General features: G+C 42.8%; 1 protein-coding gene across 3 annotated transcripts in view; it reads left to right on the top strand.

The window, feature by feature from the left end:
* Window positions 1–8,445: 8,445 nt before the first annotated feature.
* Window positions 8,446–23,239, top strand: part of GALNT10 (polypeptide N-acetylgalactosaminyltransferase 10) — a 108,313-nt gene continuing 93,519 nt past the window's right edge. Inside the window, exon 1 of one of the 3 annotated variants that reach the window (XM_084839220.1) lies at window positions 8,446–8,834. In XM_084839220.1, the coding sequence (XP_084695346.1) occupies window positions 8,616–8,834 (219 nt within the window). In that variant the 5' untranslated portion in view covers window positions 8,446–8,615. Of the gene's footprint in view, window positions 8,835–8,972; window positions 23,113–23,239 lie in introns of those variants that run through there. The other 2 variants (XM_084839224.1, XM_084839222.1) reach the window with 2 other exon arrangements.

Here is a 23,239-nt window from a genome sequence, read left to right on the forward strand (position 1 = left end):
AAGTTCCTGCTTCGAAGAACCTGGCTCAGTTTGGTTTTGAGTTGGGGGTTTTGTGTGTGCTTTGCAACAGTGTCATAAAACTAGCCATAAAATTTGATGTGAAAAAAAAAAGCTTATTAGAACAGAAGAATGTTGTTGCCTGTTTACTCACTATAGCAGGGGTGGAAAACCTGTTTTACTCCAGATGCTGTTACACTCCAACTCCCATCACCCCCAGATAGCAAGGCAAGTGGTTAGGGATTATGGGAGTTGTATTCCAACGTCATCAGGAGGGGCACAGGCTCCCGTTCTTGCACGACAGAAACAATGGACAAGAGCATACTCCTAATGTTTGAAGAACCTACACCTGTAATGACAATCTTTGGGTTTGGTACTGGCTTATGCCTGAGCACAAGGGAAGACTTCACCCACTTCTTCATAGCAGAATTTGGTTTTGAATTGGGAACTTTTTTTGGTTGCATAATGAGTAATAGAATCAGTAGTCCTAACACAGAATTGAAGTGTGACAAAGTCTTCCAGCGAGATTTATCCCAATTTGTTACCTAGCTGCTGCCTGGAGTGCTGACTGAAGGCAAAATATTCCTGTTTACTTTTTACCCTGTGGCACCTATTGTCCAATCAAAAATGGAGCTAATAGATTCCAGAACAGAATTAGGATTGTTCAGAGCTCCTGTTCTGGGAACATTAGAGGCCCATGGATGTGACAGAATCTCATATTCCAAAACACAATCATTCCATGAATCTCCACAGAAGAGAACGCACAGTCCCATAGTATTATTTTTGTATTTAAAATCTGATCTAGAACATAGTTTTAATGTGCTCTAGTTTCTGGGCTAATTATTAAGACAATAGGGTTATCTATGCATTTAGTGTTAATTTTGTTTTATTATGTTTTTATCTGATTATTGTATTATGATATGACTTTTTTGTACACTGCCTTGCTGGGTTTCAGAAAGGTGATATAGAAATATCTTAGATAAAATAAAATAAATAATATTTACTGCATGATTTAGTTAGTGCAATAAAAATCTTATTTTGGGACTTAGGCGACAAATTCTAAAATTAAGCCCAAAGCTAATTGGGCTTGCTCTCACGATTACTAATTAATTTAAGAAGACTTGCTGGAAATGAACATTTCTTGTCAGTGGAAAATAAATTGACTGGATAGGGTAGATCCTTAATTTAATTTATTGTTCGTTATACTCTGGGGCATTTGCTGATGTTTCTATAAATATAAAATGTAAGCACTAGCAAGCCAACCATATTTATAAATACCTGATCCAAAGATCAGGTAGCTCGGAATAAAACCAGGATTTCTGAAGGAATTTAATCACTTTGGAGAGAACAATCCATGTGCTAGCTGATTTTCTGTGCAAGGATGCATATGACTGATGCTGCCGTTTCTGATGCGTCACAAACATGAAAGCATGTGTGAAACACAAGGGATTAATTCTGATTTGCATATGGTGGATGCTGTTCACATTTACTCCCATCACACTCCAGAAGACTCAGTTAACCAGTTCAAGACATAACTGGATATGGAGTTCCTAAATCTTAACCATGTGTCAAAGAAGTGAATACTTCTGCATTAGCCAGTGCTGAAATGCTGTCACTGTCATATCAATTTATAGATAACGATGTTCTGCCAAGGGCAGAATAAGCTCCTTTTGCATAGCCATCAGGCTATATGCTGTGCCACATCCTTTTTACTGAAGTGTGCTCCCAAGTCAAAGCACATACATTATAATAAGGGCGCCCACAGAAGCATAAGGCAAAGCACAACGTTGCATGTAAATCAGAAATGCTTTTGCATTTCTGTAACCAAGGTTCTCTTAGAACAGGCCTACACAACATAAGGCCCACAAGCCAATAATGGCTGCCTCTTTATTTGTGGTCCCCTGAGAAATTCCAAATAACCCTTTCCTACATCTTTGTTGCAACATCTGAGAGCCAAAACAAACATTAATTTAAATGTATATCTAGCAGCTATGTCTTCTTTCCATCTTTACAGTAGGTGCAGGGAGCCCAATCTGGATCTTAAAAGCGCCCTACCCCCATGCTAGGGTCCCAATCCAGATCAGGGACCTTGCACCTATTCTATAATAGGAGGTAGGCAAGGAGAATGCCTGCTTTTCAGTCAGTAGAGCAAGGCATTCTAGAATGGGTACTACTATCCACTTACTCCATCATCAAAGGCTATGCAAATTTAAGTTTTTAACTGAAGACCTTCCAACTCCCATGCTGGATTCTACCTTTGGCCTAGACACATGCAGACAGGCAAGGAGATAACATGCTCCCAGTTCAGGAATCGGTCCTTCTACTGACTTGGACAGAGAAACACTTCTAGTCTCTGATGTAGAACATCGGCAGGGAGTTCTAAATTCTAAGGCTGGCTGGTGAAACGTGCAAGACCTGGGCCAAGAACAATAATTTCTAAAGACCAACAGCATCACCCACAGATTTGGTCATCCACTAGTGGATGTATTGGTCTCCCAAAGCAATCACAATGGCCAAAGGTTTTTTTATTTTTTTACAAGGTTTCACTGTTAGAAAGAGGGCAAGGATGTTCTGGACAGCAGATGGTTGAGAGGTCTTCTATATTTATTTTCCAACCTGTTCTAACCATGCTGCATGGCCCACATACATCTAAGATTTCCTTGGCATGTGAACAGCTGGGAGAGTGAAGCCCTTGTGTGCAGAACTCTACAAGGAACAGAGATAAGGTTGTGGGTGAAACAGAACAAAATGTCTGCAGGGAGAAAAGGATCTCTGGGGTGGGGAAAGAGAAAAAGAAGAGATGCCAAAGATGGCAATGTAACATGACTGGTGATGATGCAGAGAGACCTGTGGGATGAGGAATGAGAGGACAGCTGAGAGATGGAGATAAAGATGAAGAGAGCGCTGTGGTGGCGCAAGGAAAGTAGGGATCTATGAGATGCATAGATGAAAATACATAGTAACTGAGAAATGGGGCTGCAGACAGAGAGCTGTGAGCAGGGAAATAGTCGGAGTAAGAGATGGGGGTGCAAACCTGTGTTTGTGCAGAGAGGAAGCTGCATGCTATGGGATGCTGAGAGAGAACAGAGTGTACTTTGGAGCAAAAAGAAAAGGAAGGAGAATTAAGAGAGGAGGGTTCCGAGACATCTGTAATAGGTCTGCAGAGAGAGGAGAGTGCACACTATCGGGCACAGAGATAAAAGCGGGATTAACAGAAAGAAAACACTGAGTTTGAGAAAACACGTGTAGCAAAGATGCTTTCACTGGTGGAGGGAGAAATCCTATGGCTGCTAGACCATGGCTAGATGACCATAGGATATGTGGTTTTCCAGGAACTGACCTCGGAGCCCGCGCTCCGAGGTCAGTTCCCAGACAACTGACCTTCCCCGCTTTCCCCCGAGCTCCACACTTGGAAGAGGACCGCAGAGAGGCCAAAATGGGGCATTCCAGGGCAGGGAAAGTGGAAATGCTGGTATGACACATCCTATGTGTCATCCAGCAGCCGCCTCCTCCTCCGCTCCGCAGTCCCGTGGCTAGACAGCCGAAATCGACTGTCTGGCCGCAAATGCAGAGGAGGAGAAGCGCGGAGGGAATTATCCCCTCCGTGCTTCTCCTCCCCTGCACTCGATAGGCGGTTGCCTCCAAGTTCGAAAGCACCTGCCTATCCCCATAGGATTGTGCCCTAACATACTGATGCATCTCCCTCAAGTTGATAAATATAACATAGTAAATATAATAGTGACCCCCACAGCAATTTAAGTCGTGTGCCTCTTTCCTAGAGAAAGATAATATATTATATATTTTCCTTTACTGTTATCCACCAATGGGAAAATTATTATTCGCTGCATCACTAGGATGAGACACTGATAACAAAATTAACACAGACTGCCCCAACAGAGAGTGGGAGGGGAGTGAAATGAATCCATGGGGAGCTCTCCCCTTAATATGCCAAAGAACAATGAAGGTGTTTGGATTTTAAGGAAGAAATGAAATTGTGAAAAACTCCAAAGCCTATCTAAACTGAAATAACAGACTATACTTGATGTAGGTGCTGTAACTTGCATTTGAGATTTAATTGTTGTTTTGAATTATTTAGCAGGCATGTGATGAATTAAACGTTTGGCTGGAAGGTTGCCACCTAGTGGATTTATGTGCTGAGTTTAAATTTATATTTTTCACAGGAGGGTGTGGAGAGAAGATACGTTGAGGAGACAAAGAAAATGCATCTTTGAATTTAAAAATAGAAATATTTTATAATACAATAAAAAATAAAATGCAGTATTCTAGCTGCAAGAGACATATTATTTAAGCTGCAAACCCAGTAAGATGGGTTTTGCCACAATTCAGCGATTTACCTTAGCCTAACACTGTTTTTGTAGCTCATCACAACTCTTCATAATTATACAAGTTGTTTGTTTTTAACTTGGGCTGCAATTCTATACACCCTTACTAGTGAGTAAGACCCACTGCACATAGTGGGATTTACTTCTAAGTAAACATGCAGTAGGATTGTACAGTTAAGGAATGAATGAAGCAGGGAAGAAGAGTTGTTTGAAATTCTTGTCTCATGGCCAAGCCTTTATTTGCTTTTGATATGGTGGAATACACTTAAGTTGTAGGCTGATGAACAAATGCTAATGTCAACTGTGTCAATTGCTAGGAAGCTTTGGATGCCAAACAAAGAATTAAAGGCAGGAGCAATTGTAGCAAGTCTACACAACTTATAGCAAAATCCTATGGATGTCTACTCAGAGGTGAGCCCCACTGAGTTCAATGGGACTTCCTCCCAGTTAACAGCATATAGGATTGCACTGTTCTTTTGGCACCTAAGGGCGCAATCCTATGGGGATAGGCAGCCGACTGTCTATCCAGTGCAGGGCAGGAGAAGCATGGAGGGGATCATCTCCTCCATGCTTCTCCTGCCCTGCATTCATGGCTAGACAGCTGATTTCAGCTGTCTAGCCGCGGGAAGGTGGAGCGGGGCTGGCAGTACTGGCATTTTTGCCCTCCCCACCCCGCTCCTGGGAACGCCCCTTTTACGCTGCTCTGCACTGCTCTTCCAAGTGTGGAGCGTGGGGCTGTTCCGCGCTGCCCACGAGGCAGCACAAGGGGGTGGGGAGAGGTTGGTTCTCAGGGAACTGATCTTGGAGCACAGACTCCAAGGTCGGTTCCTGGAAACCAACGTATCCTATGGCCATCTAGCCGTTGACCAGCGGCCATAGGATTGCTCCCTGAAAGACCATGTTATTTTAACATGCCATTTCCTGTATGGCTGATTTTAAATATCTGCTTTTCTCGTCTCAAGACATTCTTTTTCCCACTTTGAGCATGTCATGAAACAATACAGTACCTAACAATTCACACTAAATTTTTCGAGTGATATTAGCACGCACATCTTTGCCAGAGAAAACCAGACACTTCAAAAGTGCTCTCTGTTCCCCTCCAATCTTATGGTAAAACTGTTCTTTGCTTTCAGTATACTGTATTACTGCTGCTAACTACATATAGTTCATTTCAGATGTGCTTCAAATTATTTCATGGCTCATTCATGCAAGTCTGTATGTGAAAAAAATAGATGTTTACATTGCTTTGGGACTGAAATTTGGAAGCCGCTCCTCAGCTTGCACTATCTGTAGATTTCTTTCAGTGACCTTTAGAAAATGAATCTGAAATACTGAACTGATTTCACCTGCAGTGCTCTGTATTAATACTACTGCTGCAAACATAACTGGAGAACAGCACATCATACCATGTGTTCTGTATCATAGACATTCAAGATTTAGTAATGAGAAGGAAATAACATAGATTTCCCTGGGTCTGGAAGTACTAGAGACCCCAACATGTGAGCGAAGATTCTCAGTTATCTGCTTGTAGAGCAAATTCCCACTGCGAAGAAGTTCTGATTCATCATTGTAAGGTGCAATGATTCATATTAACAGCATTTATTGCAGAATCTTGGGTATTTTTAAAATAATGTCGTGCCAGAAATCAGACCGCCAAGTAGTTCCAGATTGTGTATTATTGTTCTACATAAGATTCATTAAAGAAGCTGAGCCATAACCAGTTGATAATAGGACGTTTCAGTTTTTAAGCTGTGTTTTTAATCTTGTAATCCACAAGTAAGCAGACTTACACTTTTGCATAAACTAAAAATTCCTTAGCTTTGGGGGTTCGCACGATCATTTTGACCCATGGTGTCTTATTTAAGCAGGCACCCATTCTGTACCCCAACCCCCGCTCATAGTTTGTCACATTGCCCAAACCTTGCAAAGGTGGGTAGTTGGAGTGGTTAACAAACCACCCAGAACCCATGGGCTGTTTTAGGGTTGTGGGTGGTTTCTTAACCATGCCAGCAACCCACCCTCACTGGGTTCAGGCACGGCAACCTACAAGCGGGGGCTGGATTACAGAATGGGCGCCTGGCAAGTGCTACAAACCACAGTGGCTTATTTAAGCCATTTATTTTGCCACTGTGGGTCAAAACGATCGTGTAAACCAGGTCAGTTTGTACTATAAAGTTATTTTGTTTCTGGTGCAGCAGATTTTTTTTTAAACTCAAAGACACTAACTTGTTTTGCATAACAGTTTTATGGTAATTAAAGTTATTTATGTCTCCTAGCAGTGGTGGTGAAAAGCTTTTTTAAAAATTCCCATTATGACTATAATTACTGACATAATTATAAAGACAAAATAGAATGTTCAGCTATTGAACATGAGAAACCTCGGAGTTGGAAAAGAAAGAAAAAATGCTGCAGTTGGCAAACAAAAGTATTTACAAGAAGAAGATGGTTAAACGTACAGTTTCACCGGGCAGTTAAGCTGGAAGGATGCAGTTACTGCTTTGTGATTAGCAGATACTTAAAAGCAGCACCTTTGTAGATATCTTTTGCTCATGTTAGTTAACCTCAGCCTTTCAGCTTTATCACTCAATGAAATTGTATACTTTGCAGTATTAAAGGTGAAGTTAAAACGGAGATGATATGGGGAATGACAGCGTTTAGGGCATAAAAACTTGATATGGGGAATGACAGAGTTTAGGGCATAAAAACTTAGGTGCAAAGTACTAATTTAAGTCAACTAGTACTTTTTGCACTTATATAAAGCTTAAACCAGGGCTGGGCAGACTTCAGGTTTGCAGGATCTGTGTGTGTGTTTTTTCTAGAACTCCAAGATCCACCAAATGGAGCCTGGTGCAAAAAGACATGCGCTCAGAATTAAAGCATTCTGAGCCCAGGAACCTGTTTTGCATACTAGAACTGAATGGCGTTCACAATCCTTCCACACACAAATCCACGCCTGGTTTACCCCAGTCTTCCGTCACTGCAGCAATATAATCTGGGGGTAGGGGAATCATTTTTGTTGCTGCTATTGTTTAACAACTGAGAGCCAAAAATCCTTGCCGATCTACTGCAGATCACCAGTAGATTCAGATCTACCTTCTGCCCACACTTGCCTGCCTTAAAACTCTGTCAATTCCTACATCGTCTGCATCTTAACTTCACTTTTAATAGTGCAATTCTTCACACACTTATTTCAATTCACTTCCGCATAAAGCAAGAGAGGCTCGACTGGCATCGTTTTGTCCTTCGTGCGTATAAGCAGCCCCCGAGCCCCTCTGGAAAGGGCCGAGAAGGCTCCTTTCCATGGCCACCAGGGCTCACTGCTTTTGTTTATCTACGTTCCTATCAGCTGCTGCTGGTAAGCACACCTGGCAAAGCCGTTCCCGCCCCACGCCACGTCCATTAGTGTTTAAATTCTTGTTTGCTCCGTTACTTCCCTAGCACGCCGACAGTCACGCCACTTGAGGCTTTATTTTTTCTGTTCCACTTCTTAAAACTATAAACTTCCCCCTCAACTGTACTCCCCAGGCAACTACGGGGTTACACAGCTGCGCTCCCTCACGCTTTGTGCCGTCCTTTTTTTAAGGCCGCAGTCCTGCGCCCCCTTCCCTGGGAGTAAGTTTCATTGACCTCCGTGGGACTTACTTCTGGGCAGACGCGTAGAGGGCCGTGCAGCCACTGCCTTCGAGCTGCCCCCTTCTCCTCTGCCATCGCCTAACCCCGCGCCGTCTACCCCACACGCGCAGGCAGCAGCACCTCGCGGGCGCCCAGCAGACGGGCCTCTTCGCGGCACCCACTCAGCCCGCCCTCCTCGGCGCTGAATAACGCGCCGCTCGCTCGCTCGCTGCCCGCGGGCGCGGGGCGAAGGAGAGAGCGAGGCGGGGCCAGGCGCCACCCCGCCCGCCCTCTGCCTTTCGCTTCGGGCTCTGTAGCTCCACCAACCCGAAGGCAGAGGCGAAGGCCAGTACCATTCGCAGGCGGCGGGGGTAGGAGGGCGAGTTGTCACGCTCCGGGTTCCTCGCCCCGCCGGCCACCAGCGGGTAGGCGTGGCCTGCCTCGAGGTGTGGGCGGGGCCCTAACTGAGCCCCCCCCTCGTCGCGGTGGGAGTGGGAGTGCCCACCCCTTCGGAGCGGAAGTGCCTGGCTGGCGGGCGGGCGGGCGAGCTCGGCGTTCGGGTGTCTCGCGCGTCGCGCTCCCGCAGAAGCCGCCGCCGCCGCCGCCGCCTCAGCCCGTGAGGAAAGTTGGGCTCTGGCTCCTTCTTCGCGGGCGGCGTCTCGGATGCGGCGGAAGCAGAAGCGGCTGCTGCAGGCGGTGGGGCTGGCGCTGGCCGCCCTCGTCTTCCTCCCTAACGTGGGGCTCTGGTCCCTTTACCGGGAGCGGCAGCTGGACGCCGGCGGCAGTGATGGAAGAGAAGGCGGAGGAGGCGGCGGCGCGGGGGGAGCCCGCGGGGTGATGGCGGCGGCGGCGGCGGCGGCGGCAGCCCGAGAGGAGGCACAGGTGAGAAGTGGAGAGGACGCATCTTCTCTCTCCTCCCCCCCCCCCCGCCGTTGTGAGTATTCCGGGGAAGAGCCGTGGCTCCTTGGAGGGTCCTTCTGCGGGCGTGATGATGGCTCGGACCTCGTTCTTCCCCACTGACGCTTATTTCACCCCGTTTCTACGGCCTGGTGACGGAAGAGGAAGCCGTTTCTCCCTTCGGGGTGAAGGGCCGCTGGATATAAAGGAAAAGGGGTGGCTCGGCTAACAGAGACCGTGGCGGGGGGCAGCAGAGACCTGCCCGTGCTGCGCACGCCATGAGGTCGAGGGCGATGGAAGCTGAATGTGTGAGGATGAGGGGTGAAGAGCCTTTGGGAATTGAGGGAGGGCAGAGGAAGGAAGCAGGGCTTTCTTTTAGGTTAGTAAGAGCACAAGAGACAATACATAATCCACAAAGAGGGTGTTGGGGCTGGTGTGGTAAAGCAAGGAAAAGCCAAGGATAAATATTTGGGCTGGGGTGTGTTGCTACATTAGCCTTTGTAACAAATACAAAAGGAAAGAGAGGTGATTACAGCTGCCGCCTTAAGTGTGGAACCTCCTCCCCCATCCCGTACCAAATAACTTTCTGTTGGCAGGCTGTACTCCATAGCCATTCTCCCCTCCCCTTCCTGGAATAGATTTGAGTGATCAGTGTCCTCTTTTTTATCAGGTAAAATTTGGGGTCATAATGGCCCAATGAGCCTCATATTCTGCTGCTTGCAGTGAAAGGTTTGAAGCTAGAGTAAGTAAAGCCGAGTTGCATGCACTCGCGTCTCTTTGGGGAAATCATAGTTTCCTTTTTGAATGAGATGGATTCATAGGGTGATTTTTCAAGTGGGCAGGAGCTCTAGATAAAGTGGGATTCCAAACCTTTCTTATCAGACATCCTTTGCATTAAGGATTCCTGGATTTCTTTTTTCACTTAATGTATGGTTGGCGTCCTTGACATTTGGGCACTCTGTAATTAATGAGAGCTAGAATGTAAAGAGCATGAATTGTCACTGCTAACTGAGCTTCTTTGTTGTAAGGCTCTCATTGTTCACGTCTCCTTAGACAGTTAAGAATGTAAGATTGCAGTCCTGTATGTATCTAACCTGGAAATAAGGGCTTCATCATGCATCTGATGAACTGGACTCTTATGCCATAATAAATCTGTTTGCCCTTAAACTTCCACAAGACTCACTGTTTTAGCAAGAGTAAGTCTCATTGAAGTGAGTGGGGTTTATTTCTGAGTAAATATCATTCAGATTTAGTTGGTCAGGCTTACATTTTTGCAAGTCTTATTGATACAGTGATGTACCCCAGTAAAATCTTCACATTTTATTTAAGCAGCTAAGACCCATAAGCTAATTTTTTTCTCCCAAAGAAGGAAATATTCATTACACACCTTAATGCTGTATTGTACAGCTGTGATAACTGTGTCATCCTTTGTTTCTTCCTAATGGTAATGAGAGGCCAGGCCTTTTTATTCAAGACAAAATGCCATGAAACATAAATATACAAGAACTGTCGAAAATAATAAATGGAATGTTTCTATAGCATGCCATTTAAAAAACTCCTGTGTCTTCAGTACTTTAAAGTTGGGTCCCTACTGTTGTTTGTCTCATGCCTGGGCTTTTTTTGTCCTATTTTCACATTTCATTTTGCTTACTGGTTTTCAAGTCTCTTGAAATAATAGTGATCTTAAAAGTGACTAACTAGGCACTGTATATAAACTAACAGCACAGGCCTTACCCACAGCCTAACAAGCCATGTTTGTACACACTGGGAAAGAGGAAAGAGTTGGGGTGGGAGTTCTATCAGAAAGATTTGTCACAATGGCTGCATTCGAGTGATCAAATACTGGCTTATTAAGTCAGGATATGCATGAGCGGCATGCACCCACGGTCCTTTGCAGCCGCTTCACTCATTCCTTCTCACAAGCAACAAAACAAGTTAGAACCCAAACTTAATTGTAGTTTCTCATTACATCACCTTTGGCTAATATATTCAAAACAAGCCAAAATTAGAAGTCAGCTTTAAACTACGGTTTAAAGTTAGCTTATAAATCCTGGCTTGCTTGGAAGTTCTTAACCATTGTTTCTGGTTCACATGTACTGGGAAGCTTAGATTAAGTCCAGCTTTCTGACTTCTTGCTTCAGTTGTGCAGAAGGAGAAGTGAAGGGATGCATACTGCTCAAGACTGAGGCCAGTATTTGATCGTTCTAACATAGCCATTGTAACAAATCTCTCTGGTAGAATAATCTTCCACCCCAAACTCTCTCCCCTTTCCCAGTATGTACAAACATAGCTTGTTATACTGTGGGTGAGGCTTTATAAGCCAGGATTGGTGGCTTACTGTGAACCAGGTATTTGAATTTGACAGAGTGGAGAAGTCAGTCTTAAAAAGTATTTAAATATAGTAATAGAAGAAGCCAGGTAGATGTCAGATGTGAACAGCCATTGAAAGTGTACATTCAGGATAGAATTTTTGGTTTCAGAATAATGGAAAGATACCCAGTGATCCAGACAGAGAGATCTGAGAAAACTGTCCACCTTATTCATGACCACGGTTATGCTCAGTCTTGTTTCAAGCCTCTCCATTGGCTATATTTTAATCTGAGGTTAGAGAAGTAAAATTCTGAGTAGCAGTTTAATGAAAACTAGAAAACAACAAATCATAAAATATGTCATGCCATTAACTTAAAATCTGGTGACTTTGCCATTTTCTTTGGGATACAGTTTAGCTTTTGACTGAAGACAAAACAATAGAGCATATACAATTCATCAGTCTGAATCAATAGATCTGATCAGAGATATGTGACTGATTCTGGATGAGGTTGTGCACCCACTGAAGGTATAAGTTCACAGCTTCTCCTGCACTCATCACTTTCTGTGAAGGTCTAGCTGGTGTTGGTACCCAGGAACACCTTTTTACCAGCTCGTTTGCCAGCTTTGTCCCTATGTAGTCAGGCCTTGTTTCAATTACTCATATGCTAGTTCCATCCAGGCCTGACTACTGCAATGCCCTCTATGTGGGGCTGCCTTTGAAGACTGTTCAGAAGCTTCAATTAGTCCAAAATGCAACCACCTGGATATTGATGAGGACCAGGATTTCAGAAACAAAACAATTTTGCACCAGTTGCACTGGTTACTAGTGTGTTTCTTGATCCAGCTTAGAGGCCTGATGTTAACCTGTAAAGCCCTGAATAGTTTCAGGACAGGTTATCTTAAAGACCAACTTCATCCATACGATCTTGCCCTTTTAAGATCTTTGGAGGCGCTGCTCATTTGACTAGTGATAAGATTGATTAGGTTGGCGGACGCAACTGGTAGGGCCTTCTCAGTGGTGGACCCACAGTTGTGGAACTCCCTTCTACTAACTAAGCATGGCTCCTACAATGCAGGCTTTTAAAGCAGCCTTTACAACTTAGCTGTTCCAGGCTGCATTCTCCTAAAGGTATTTTTGGTGTAATGTGTTTTAGGTAAATCTTTGTGATGTGGTTTGGGTTTGTCTTACAAGCTACACTCTTAAGCTGTTCAGTGTGGTCTTTTCTGATCATTTTAATGTACCTTAATGCATCTTAAGTTTTGTGTACACTACTTTATGAGGGCTATGTCCTAAAAGGCTGCCTAAAAATACATAAATAAATTATCTTTTTAGATGCTAGATGTATCAGAAACTTAAACCATGAGAATAATATATAGAATCTTGGAAATCCATGAAAAGAAACTAAATGCTTTAATATATTTGCCTATTTTGGTAAACTGGTTAGCAGTAGCAAATAATGGCAGCGTTAGTACATAAAGAATGGTTGCAAAACCATTCTTTAGTATTACAAGGATAAGCTGCAGCGAGCTTCAGACTAGCATGCTCTGCCATCCTCCTCTTCTGGTGCAGCTAAGAAAGGGCATTTGGAATCTTCTGCTTCCGTTTTAGAGCACAGCTTGTTGTGACATCCAAAACCACATAGACTGCAGTTAATCTTAACTATGTTTAGTGAAAACAAGCCAGCTTCAAACCATAGATTATGAAGTTGGCTTGTTTTCATTAACCATACTTAAGATTAAACGCTGTTCAGAGTTCATACATAAAATCGCCCAGTTTGCACATCACAACAACACACATTTTTAAAAACAATTGTGTGTTGTGAATGAGGCAGTGTACTCATGCATGCTGCCAAATTGCTCCTGCTGCAATCCGTCCCTGGTTGTTTAGGGTTGTGTCCGAACCTAAAAGAGATCCAAATGTTGTAACTTTTCACTATAGCAAAGTTGCTCCAGCCCATGGGTCCCTGGCACAGTGCCTGTAGGGACCTCTTGGTGCAGCGCCTGTGGGAACTTCCAACAGCACCCATGAAGATCTCCATTCCATGCCCCCTTCAAAAAAAAAATTAATTAAAAAACCTTGACAGATGTTAGGGCCCCATGTTTTCCTTCCTGTTCCTGAACCTGCTGCTGTTTAGCTGTTCAGTGGGCAGAAAAGGAAACAGTTGCTTTCTGGCCCCACCCTGGTCATCTTCCATCCACACAGACCTTTCCCCTTTGCTCCCTTTCTCCCTGTCTTAGCTCTCCACCACCAGCCTCTAGCTTCACTATTTCTCCCACACACATGTGCACCTCTTTTGACTAGCCAGGCCCCCCACTAGCCCCTTCCATGGGAGCCATTGTGTGGTGGTGCCCACAGCAGTTTCTCAAATCCCTAAATGTGCCCATGGGTTCAAAAAAGGTTGGACACTCCTGCTCCATCCCCTTGATAATCTTGGATGCTCTTTCTGCATGTGATGAAAAAGCGATAAAGCTGGGTGTGATCTGCATACTGGTAACAAACCAGATCCTAGAACAAATCTCCAGATGACCTATCCTAGTGGTTTCATGTAGATGTTAAATAGCGTGGGAGAAAGTACAGAACCCTGCAGTACCTGAAAGCATGGCTGCCAAGGCATTAATCCCCAACACCACCTTCTGGAAACTGCCATCCAAGTAGATGCAGGACTACTGCCAAGCAGTGCCTCCTACATCTAATCCATACAGCCTATCCAGAATAATGCAATGTTATCAAGCCACTAAGGAGTCAAAGATATTGAGGTTGCGCTCTCCCTGTCTTTCACCCACCAAAGATATGCCCACAGGGTGACCAAGACAGTTTTCATCCCCAAATCAGGCCTAAAACCAGATAGAAATAGATCTAGATCACAGTTTCTTCCAGGAGTGACTGGGGTTGGCCAGCCATCACTCTATCAACTTGCCCAGAAAGGGAATGTTAGTCTCTAGCCTATAGTTGTCATTGTCATCCAGGAACAGGCTAGGTTTCTTCAGGAGCAGTTCAGTTATGACATTTTAAAGAAACCAGAACCACTCCCTCTCTCAATAAGACATTTACAGCCTCTCGGATCCAGATGGACTGATATTCTCTCCTTGTTAGATGTAATAAGCCATGAAGGGCAAGGGTTGAGCATACAAGAGGTAGTCCAACTTGACTAAGTATCTTGTCCGTATCCTAAGGCTGTAGTAACTGACAGTCACTAGACAAAAACTCCTGAGGAAACTTAGCAGTCATGGGATAAGAAGAGAGGTCTTGTTAAGGATTGGTAACTGGTTAAAGAGCAGGATGTAGAGAGTAGAAATAAATGGACAGTTCTTGTAATACATATCAACAGCGAGGTTCCCCGAGGCTTTGTATCGGGACCGGTGCTTTTTAATTTGTTCTTAAGTGATCTGAAGTTTTGGGTGAGCAGTGAGCTGGTCAAATTTTGCCAACACCATCAAAGTATTTAGAATAGTTGAAGCAAGAATAGACTGTGAAGAAGTCCAAAACAATCTCTCTAAACTGAGGAAATAGACATTAAAATGGCAAGTATGGTTCAGTGGAAGCAACTGTGAAGTAATGTACATTGGGACCAAAAATCCTGACTTCACATGTACATTGATGGGATCTAAGTTGGTGGTGACTAACCACCAGGAAAGGAATTTTAGGGTTGTGGTTGATAGCTCAATGAAAACTTCCAATACTGGAGGTAAACAAATAGTGGTGCAGGTATTTAATTACCAAAGGGGCTACAAAATAGGGCTTCTATCTTGCAACATTAGTTTATTATTGAATGACAAAACTGGGTACAGTTGCATCATAAAGCTTATAATTAATGTATTTTTATCTGCCTTCTCATTAGGAAAACATCTGTTAGATTACTGGTGTAAAGCTGTAACTAATTTTCTAAACCCTAGCTTACACTAGTAGCTAGCATGTCATTAAAAAAGTTGTCCAGTTACCATAAATAAAGATTTGCAGTTCATTGCTGTAGAAGCCTGTGTGGACTAAGCAGTGTGTAGGAATAATACTTTTGTCATTGTCGTCATTATGACACTTGGTGATGGAGGATGCAAACTGAAGTTCCCAGTAATATCCCAAAACCAATTTTAGCATTCTAGTCTTTTGGATGTGTTAATACCTCCTACAGGATTGTCTACTATAAAGTTAAGTAACATTCTCTAGTATAGATTAAAGACACTACATATTAGGGCATATTAGGATGCAGGGTGGATTGGCTTCAATCAGGCAGTTTTAATCAGTGACTGGAATCGTGGTTTAAGGGTGCAATCCTATGGGGATAGTCAGCCGCCTCCAAATTCTGAGGCAGCTGACTATCCAATGCAGGGCAGGCATTGCACAGAGGGGATCCTTTTCCAGCCACCCTACATTTGCAGCTAGATAGCCGATTTTGGCTGTCTACCTAGGGCACGTTGGAACTGGGGGGTTGGGGGAGGCCAGATGGCACATAGGAAACATTGTAAAAGCGCTTCCATGCTCCCCTCCCCACCTCTGGGAACGCTCCCTTTTTGCCTGCCCCACGCTACTCTTATGCGGAGCCAGGGACAAACAGCGCTGCCTATGAGGCAGCGGAGGAGGGGTGGGGAGGGGAATCTAGATGGCCCAAAATCCTATGGCCATCTAGACGCTGTCTAGCAGCCATAGGATTGCGCCCTAAATCAGCCAAAAATGTAAATCTAGTTTCCCATTGATACTTCATATTTCCTACACGGTGCAAATCTGATCACTAAATCATGTTAACGATTTATTTCACTAGTATTCATTCTTACAGCTAGCTTTGCATCTCTGTCACAATTGCATGCATTTTGCATGCTTTCTTTTCTTCTTTTCCTATAGAGAGAACATCTTAAAAATATTCCCATATAGGGGCTTTCTTGCTACCAGCATCCATAACAGTTTGTGAGTTATGTGAATATAGGGTAGAATCCATGACTAACTTAAGTCCCATCCATTTCAATGGGTCTCCTCCAAGTAGGACTTTAGTTGGATTATACCCATAAAATCCTACGCATTAAACAGTTTTGTCTTCTCCTTTACAGGGTTGTTCCTTTGTGCTTCATTCTGTCAGTATCCTTACTCTCACAAAACAAAGTAACAAACTAAATTAAATGTTTATGACTGATAGGTTGATGTAAGGTCTAATTTGTTACTGGGCATGCTAGAACTCTCAGTTTCATGAGGAGAAAATTAAATCCCCATGTTTGGTAAATAGAGTATAAATATTCATATTTGAGAAATGATCAAACTGGTTCCTCATTTACATAGAAAAGCCTCCTTTAATTCAATGTCTCTGGTAAAGGTGTTGATTCTGTTTAGAGACAGTGGCTTAAATGCTTATATTCAAATTATTTAATAGTAACCTAGTTAATTCTTTAAGAGAAATTTAGTATTTACAATTTTTAAAAGCTGTTCAAACAAAATCGATTTAGGCTGCAATGATATGGTCCCCTGAGAGGACATCCTATAGGCCATAGGATTGTTTGGATCTCTCCCTTTGAAGGACATGAGAGATCTCTCCTCTCTTGGAGGGAAAGATCTGATCTTGGAGCCCCCTCCCAGCCTCTGTGGAAACTTCTGCATCCCTTACCTCCCTGACATCGGAGCTCCAACATTGGGAGAGGTAAAACGGGTGCACTGGAGACGTGGCGTGGATGGATTTGGAGAAGCCTTGGAACCCCAGGATCCAAAGCCTTCCCAGTCCCCAAATAACATGGGGGGAAATTTATGCCAGCCCTCAAGCTGTCTTAAATAATGTCCCTGGATCCATCCCAATAAGGTTGAAACAAGCAGCTTTAGCATGATTGTTCCCCATACTGGCACAGCACTCATTTATTGCATTTGGCTTAACAACGTTTTCTGTCTCCTGGGTTTCTTAACACAGACACAAGTAGCATAACAGGTAGGTCTAGGGAATGGGTAATCTAGGTATGTTTCCAATATTTCCATTCAGCTGTCCCCTCCTCTCTGTTCGGACAAGTTAATGTAAGCATTCCGCATAACCTGCTGATTTGCTTGTGGTGATACCACTGGGGAAAGTCCCTCATTTGTGGTCACTGCAGCCACATGGGAAAGGATTGTGTACCTGGATGTTTTAAGTCATTGATTTTTATCCATTCTGCTTTTTCATCTGTGTTTAATCAAGATTTATTCCTTTGAGGAGAAGTGGGTATTACCAGTTAAAATTTATGCAGGACTTAGTTGAAACTGACAGCCCAGTTGCATTAGGGTATAAAACATTCCTGAAATTAGTAGCATATTTTCCTTCCAAATTGTTACCAAATGCCTTATTATTTAGACTACCAAGCAATTATTCACAACTGATTTAAGTGCAGTTTCATCAAGAATGCAGCTGATAAAATAGACGCTTGCCACAATAAACCAATATTTCCTTAGCACTATTTCTAAACTTCACTCTAAACTGCACCCAACCAGTTAAAAACCCCTTCTGCAGCAGACCAACTTACATGGCCAGAGGCCAACCTGAATAAAAATGTTGTTGCTTGCCAGCAGAAGGACAAGAGAGGCGGAGCCTCAGGGGAGGGTTCTAGAACCTAGGAGCGGCCATTGAGAAGGTCCTCTCACACATTGTGTATGTGTTTGAGGCATTTAACACAAAGTTCATTAGTTACAATCTGACCCTCTATTACATTGGGCTGCAGAAATGCTTTGAGATATGAGACTGTAGTGAATTCTCTTTAGCCTGCAGCTGGCTATCTAGGAAAAAGCAGCAGTTAATCTTTGATCACAGTACTAAGAAAAAATATGTGCAGAGATTCTTTGTCCTCTGACGTTATTATCTTGTTCTTTCTAAACTTTTTGTTGCATGAGTGAGCATCTTGTGGCCCTCTATGTTTCTGGCCTACAACTTTCATTATCCCTCACCATTGGCTATGCTGGTTAGGCCTGATGGGAACTGTAGGCCAGAACATCTGGAGGACCACAGGTTGGCTACCCTGGTCTAGAATGTGTATAAAATGCTCCTTCCCTACCAATGAGCATTTACCAGAGCACATTACTGTAACAGAAGGTAATCATTATTTCACATTTCATAGGAGCTATCCACCTCACAAATAATAAACTGATTGATTGATTTGATTTGTATGCCACCTTTCTATCAAGAAAAATGGCACTCAGGGTGGTGAGAGCCAGCGTGGTGTAGTGGCTAAAGTGTTGGACTTGGAGTCAGAAGATCTGGGTTCTAGTCCTTGCTCGGCCATGGAAGCTCACTGAGTGATTTGCGGCCAGTCACAGACTCTCAGCCCAACCTACCTCACAGGGTTGTTGTGAGGATAAAATGAAGAGGAGAAGGATTATGTACGCTGCCTTGGGTTCCTTAAAGAGGAAAATAGGCAGGATATAAATGTAATAAATTTTAAAAAATTACAATCATAAATAAAACTTGATTAAAGCAACAATAAAACAGTGCATTAAAACACAGCAACAATAGAAGAAAAACAACACCCAACCCAACAGACTTGCTAACACGCCAAAGGCCTTCTTGAATCTCTGCTGTCCTACCAGCGGAAGGACAGCAGAGAGCAAGCAAACCTATCCTCCCTGAGAAAGGAGTTTCACAGGCTGAGAGCGGCCATCGAGAAGGCCCTCTCTTGCGTCGCCACCAAATGTGCCTCTGAAGGCAGTGGTGTCGAAAGGAGGGCCTATCCCAAAGGTCTTAAGGCCCAGGCAGGCTCATATGGGAAAAGACAGTCTTTGAGATAGCTTGGTCTTAAGCCATATCTCCATTAATTTGTATTGCATTTGTGTGGGAGTGGGAGCCCATGCAGTGTTCCCCATGGAATCAGTATTGATATATGAAATTTTTTGGGTGTAGTGACCCAAACTGATTAAAAAATATATGCAGTTATGAACAGTGTGACTAAGTTGGCTAGAGATTTTTTCATCCTTTTAATACTAAGGGTTTCCCATTGAAGTTTGTTTGCAGTATGTTTATGACAGACAAAAGGAAGTATTGCTACCTAAGTTAATAATTAATGTATGGAATTCGCTATTGCAAGATGATGCTAAATATCTAATATCCATTATTTAAATAAGCATCCATGTACAAGTGTTGCATTTCTGAATACAGATGCTAACAAACAAGGAATGGCCATCAACCTTGTTCCTTGCTAGTGATCTTCCAGAATCAATTGGCTGTCTGCTGTTGGAAACAGAATGCTTGATCTGATCCAGCAAGGTTGTTCTTACATTCATATTAAACCTTTCTTTGTTTTCCTTCTGTCTTAGTTCTTTGTAGTGATGTGTGTGATCACTGTGATCAGTCGTTCCCTGCAGGTATATTGACTACAATGTAGAATGTTTTAAATTCTAAACCAAACCAATTTATTTTAAAGATCTATATCCTTTCTTATCATAAAAATTCTCAATGTGGCTTACAAGGTAATCAAATCACTACAATGAACATACAATAACATGACTAAACATGGAAAAACTTATAAAAATAAAAAAAGTCTTCACCTGGCACCTGAAAATCTCCAAGGTAGTTGCCAGGTGAACAGCTTAAGAAAGAGCATTCCAAAGCTGAGGTGCCATCATGCAAAAGGTCTTTCCCTGCTTGTTGTCTGATGGCAGGGGAACCCAGAGAAGGACTTCTGATGTCTTTAATTGGTGATCAGGTAGTCCTTCAGATACCTGGGTCCCTAACTATAATCAGAAACAAGAATGCAGTGAAGCCATTTCAAAAGTGGCAAAATGTATTCTAATTGATCAATCCTGGTCAGCAATCTAGCTGCCATATTTTGAACAAAATGGTAGTTTCTGGGTAGTCTTGAAAGTCAACCCCACTGCAACAGATTGCAATAGTCTAACCTGGATGTTAGCTTGGCTACCATCATTCATGCTCGGGTAAGGTATGCTGCATAGCTTTCTGATTTGGCCCTAATGTTTTTATACTTCCCCTCATAATAGCTATTTTGTTCCAAGTTCCTAAGTTGTTAATGCAGATTGTGGTCCCCCACTAGCTGCTATATGCCCTATGAGGTGGGGGAAAGAGTTAATGTACCCCTACCTCATGGTTACTATAAATTTAAAAACAACAGTGGGCTGTCTGGTGGTAGATCTCCTAATATTACATCTAGCTTGGCTCTTGGTGATCTAATCATGGGTAAGCAAGTGGTAGCTTGTAGATGAAAAACAAAGGTTCAGAGAAGTTTTTTTTAAGTAAGTTTTGAAGAAGAGGGAAATAACTTCATAAACAGATAGGAAACAACCAAAGTGAATCTTTAGTATGAATGACCTGTGGCCTGATTGGAGTCCACCTGGAGAAGAGCCTTCATTGTGGTGGCTCCCTTTCTTTGGAACCCCCTGCCCCCAGAGGTCAGGGAGGCACCAGTGCTGTGCTGCTTTCAGTGCCTCCTGAGAACAGCTCTTTTCCAGGAAGCATTCCATAACTAACTAGCCACGGTTTTTATTGGCATTCTGTTTTTAAAAGAACAATTTTAATAGTGGTGTTCTAATTCTTTTTATCTTTTCACTTATGTTCACTGTTTTATCTGTTTTAGTTATGGAGCGGTATACAAATGCTGTAAATAAATATTGAATCAGATACATTCTTGTGAGCATTGGCCCTGTGCAAAAAATGTATAAAGATTTCAGCTTAAAGTATAGAGAAACATCTCCTTCAATAGCTAAGATAAAAAGCTGTAATTTTGAACAAGCATATTTATTTGAGGTCTACATCATAGGTGTGGTAAATGAGGCAAGGTGACTAATTTCTTCTCCTCTTGTACACTAATATTTCCTGCTGAAAACATATAAAGCATGGATAACATAGTTTCACCTACACATGTCTGGGAACCATTTTGGTTTGTGTCCCATATGCAGTTACAGTGATGCATGATGGTCATACTTTGTGCTGCAGGAAACCCTGGAATACATGCAGCAAACATGTTTGTCGGAACAAGTGTGGAACTACTTAAATTGCAACTTCATATAACTGGCTTTAAAAGACAGGATCCTGTCAAGTTACTTGTTCCACTAGAAGAGATAGGATCAACCATAGTACAGATTTTATTGCCCATGTCTGAAATGAGAAACTATTCATCCATGTATGAACAGCAAATTTCAGTTGTTTGTGGTTCTTATCGGAATTGCACAAACATGGCTCAAAGGCAGGTGTGTTTTTCTATGGTCAGTCTTTGTGTAACTGATATGTTTCCTTTACAAAATGTGGAGCTGCTTTGTCACGTCACTACTTGAAAGCAGGACTCAAGCATTGGATTGGGGTTGGGCAGAAAGGGTACACTTTAGAGGAGCCCGGAGATCCAGGGGGGCATGCCTGAGGTGCAACTTCATTATCATTGAGGCTAAATTATAGATCATGCTGGAGGATATTTGGAGACTTACTTCCATATATCTATGTACTTATTGCCTAGATCTTGTGAGATCCATAGGAACCAGTCAGAAGCAGAGTTAGAAGAACAACCAACATAGTAAGTAGTGAGTTGCTAGCCCAGACCCTTCTCTAGAACAGAGAGCGTGTACTTGTGTAGTTAAACTAGGATTTGTAATTTGAGAGAGAATTGTGTTTCCCTTTGTGACATGCTCTCTCATGAAGTATCAGTCCCAGAGTTCTTTGTGAATAAGTGGGAGCCATATAATAATAATACCCATAATAATCAGGGATCCCAAGGACAGTGGGAGCCAGTGCTGCTGGCAGGATTAACAGGCCCAAATATATGTGAGTAAACAGCCTCATTTTCACGTCAAACAAGCCTGGCTTGTCGGAGAAGACACAAGGCAGAATATCGAGTTCACACATCACAGCAAACAACCCAGGGATGGAGCAAATCAGGCCCAAGGTTGTTTAGCTACTCCTGCTCACAGCAGGATCAGTTGGGCAGAATGTATCAGCGCACCTGCTTGTGTGTACAAACACGCACACACACACACACACACACACACACACTCTGCAACAACTGTTAAGCCACTGGCACTTAGCTATTTCTTATCAAGTGTGAACTTGCAAGAGAAACTGACTTTTGGAGATAATTCATGAAAAATAAAGCTTTAATGTGAATTGGTCTATTTATAAAGTATTTGCAGTTATCTTAGTCCATTAGAGTAAAAAAATCAAAACTTTGATTGGATACTGTTATTAGGACCAACCACAAAGTTACACAATTGTCAGCAAGCTTTGTAGGAGTCTTTGGGCTGGATGTTGACTTAAACAAAAAGGGTGCGTGAGGGTTGTATGGTAGAAAAGCCCCAGCGTGAACCAAAATTTCAGGCATGTAGAAAATTTAATTTCTGAATTAAAATTTAAAAACCTTTCATGACTCATGAGATTTTATGTATGGGATGGGATCATGGTTATGGGTGAGGGAGGGGACCCATATTACAAGTTCGTACTGGGCTCCTCAGAATTATGCTTGGGCCCTGCTTGAAAGTGCTTTTGTTGAATTGCATGGGATGCCAGAAAGGTGGGCAGGGAGAGAAGGGAGGTGGAAAGAAGACTTTACATAGGGAGAAACAAGTTTGGTGAGATAGCAAGAATTGTCTTTTGCAACACTCTGGCCACACTTGAAGGAAGATGGTTGAGCAATACTTTTCTATTCAGCAGCTAGAGGGAGATGGCACTTCAGATATATCAGGGACTTGGTAGAGGAAGTTCAGTATTAAAAAACAGAGCACTTGAACTCAACAGAAGCTACCCCAACTTTTTGGAATTTCTGAAGTTTTCTAGAATAGTAATGCACTTGTAGAAATAATGTTGGCAATATGTACTGGGCTGTGAAAGTTTATGAATGTCCCGTTTAATACAAAGTGAGGTAAGAACTATTCATATATAGACAGAGGAGATTGTTAAATGTTCTAAAACTGAGTAAATAGTATAACAAAGTCCTAATTGATCATATCTAGAATAAGAGCTGCCCTACAATAAGATGAACAACTATTGCTGATGCATTGGAGTATTTTATCTTGTCCAGGTGTGCTGCAGTAAGTATACTTTGAATAAATAACCCTTTGGTTTGTACAGTGTTTGATTGCCAAATATAACGACTCATGGGTGTTTTGTTTTTTAAATTTCACTAGATCTCTGGGACTGTGGTAACATGTTTGCCAA

The sequence above is a fragment of the Heloderma suspectum genome, chromosome 2, assembly GCF_057233095.1.
Source record: "Heloderma suspectum isolate Gila_16-S chromosome 2, 16-S_ref, whole genome shotgun sequence".
Taxonomy (NCBI): domain Eukaryota; kingdom Metazoa; phylum Chordata; class Lepidosauria; order Squamata; family Helodermatidae; genus Heloderma; species Heloderma suspectum.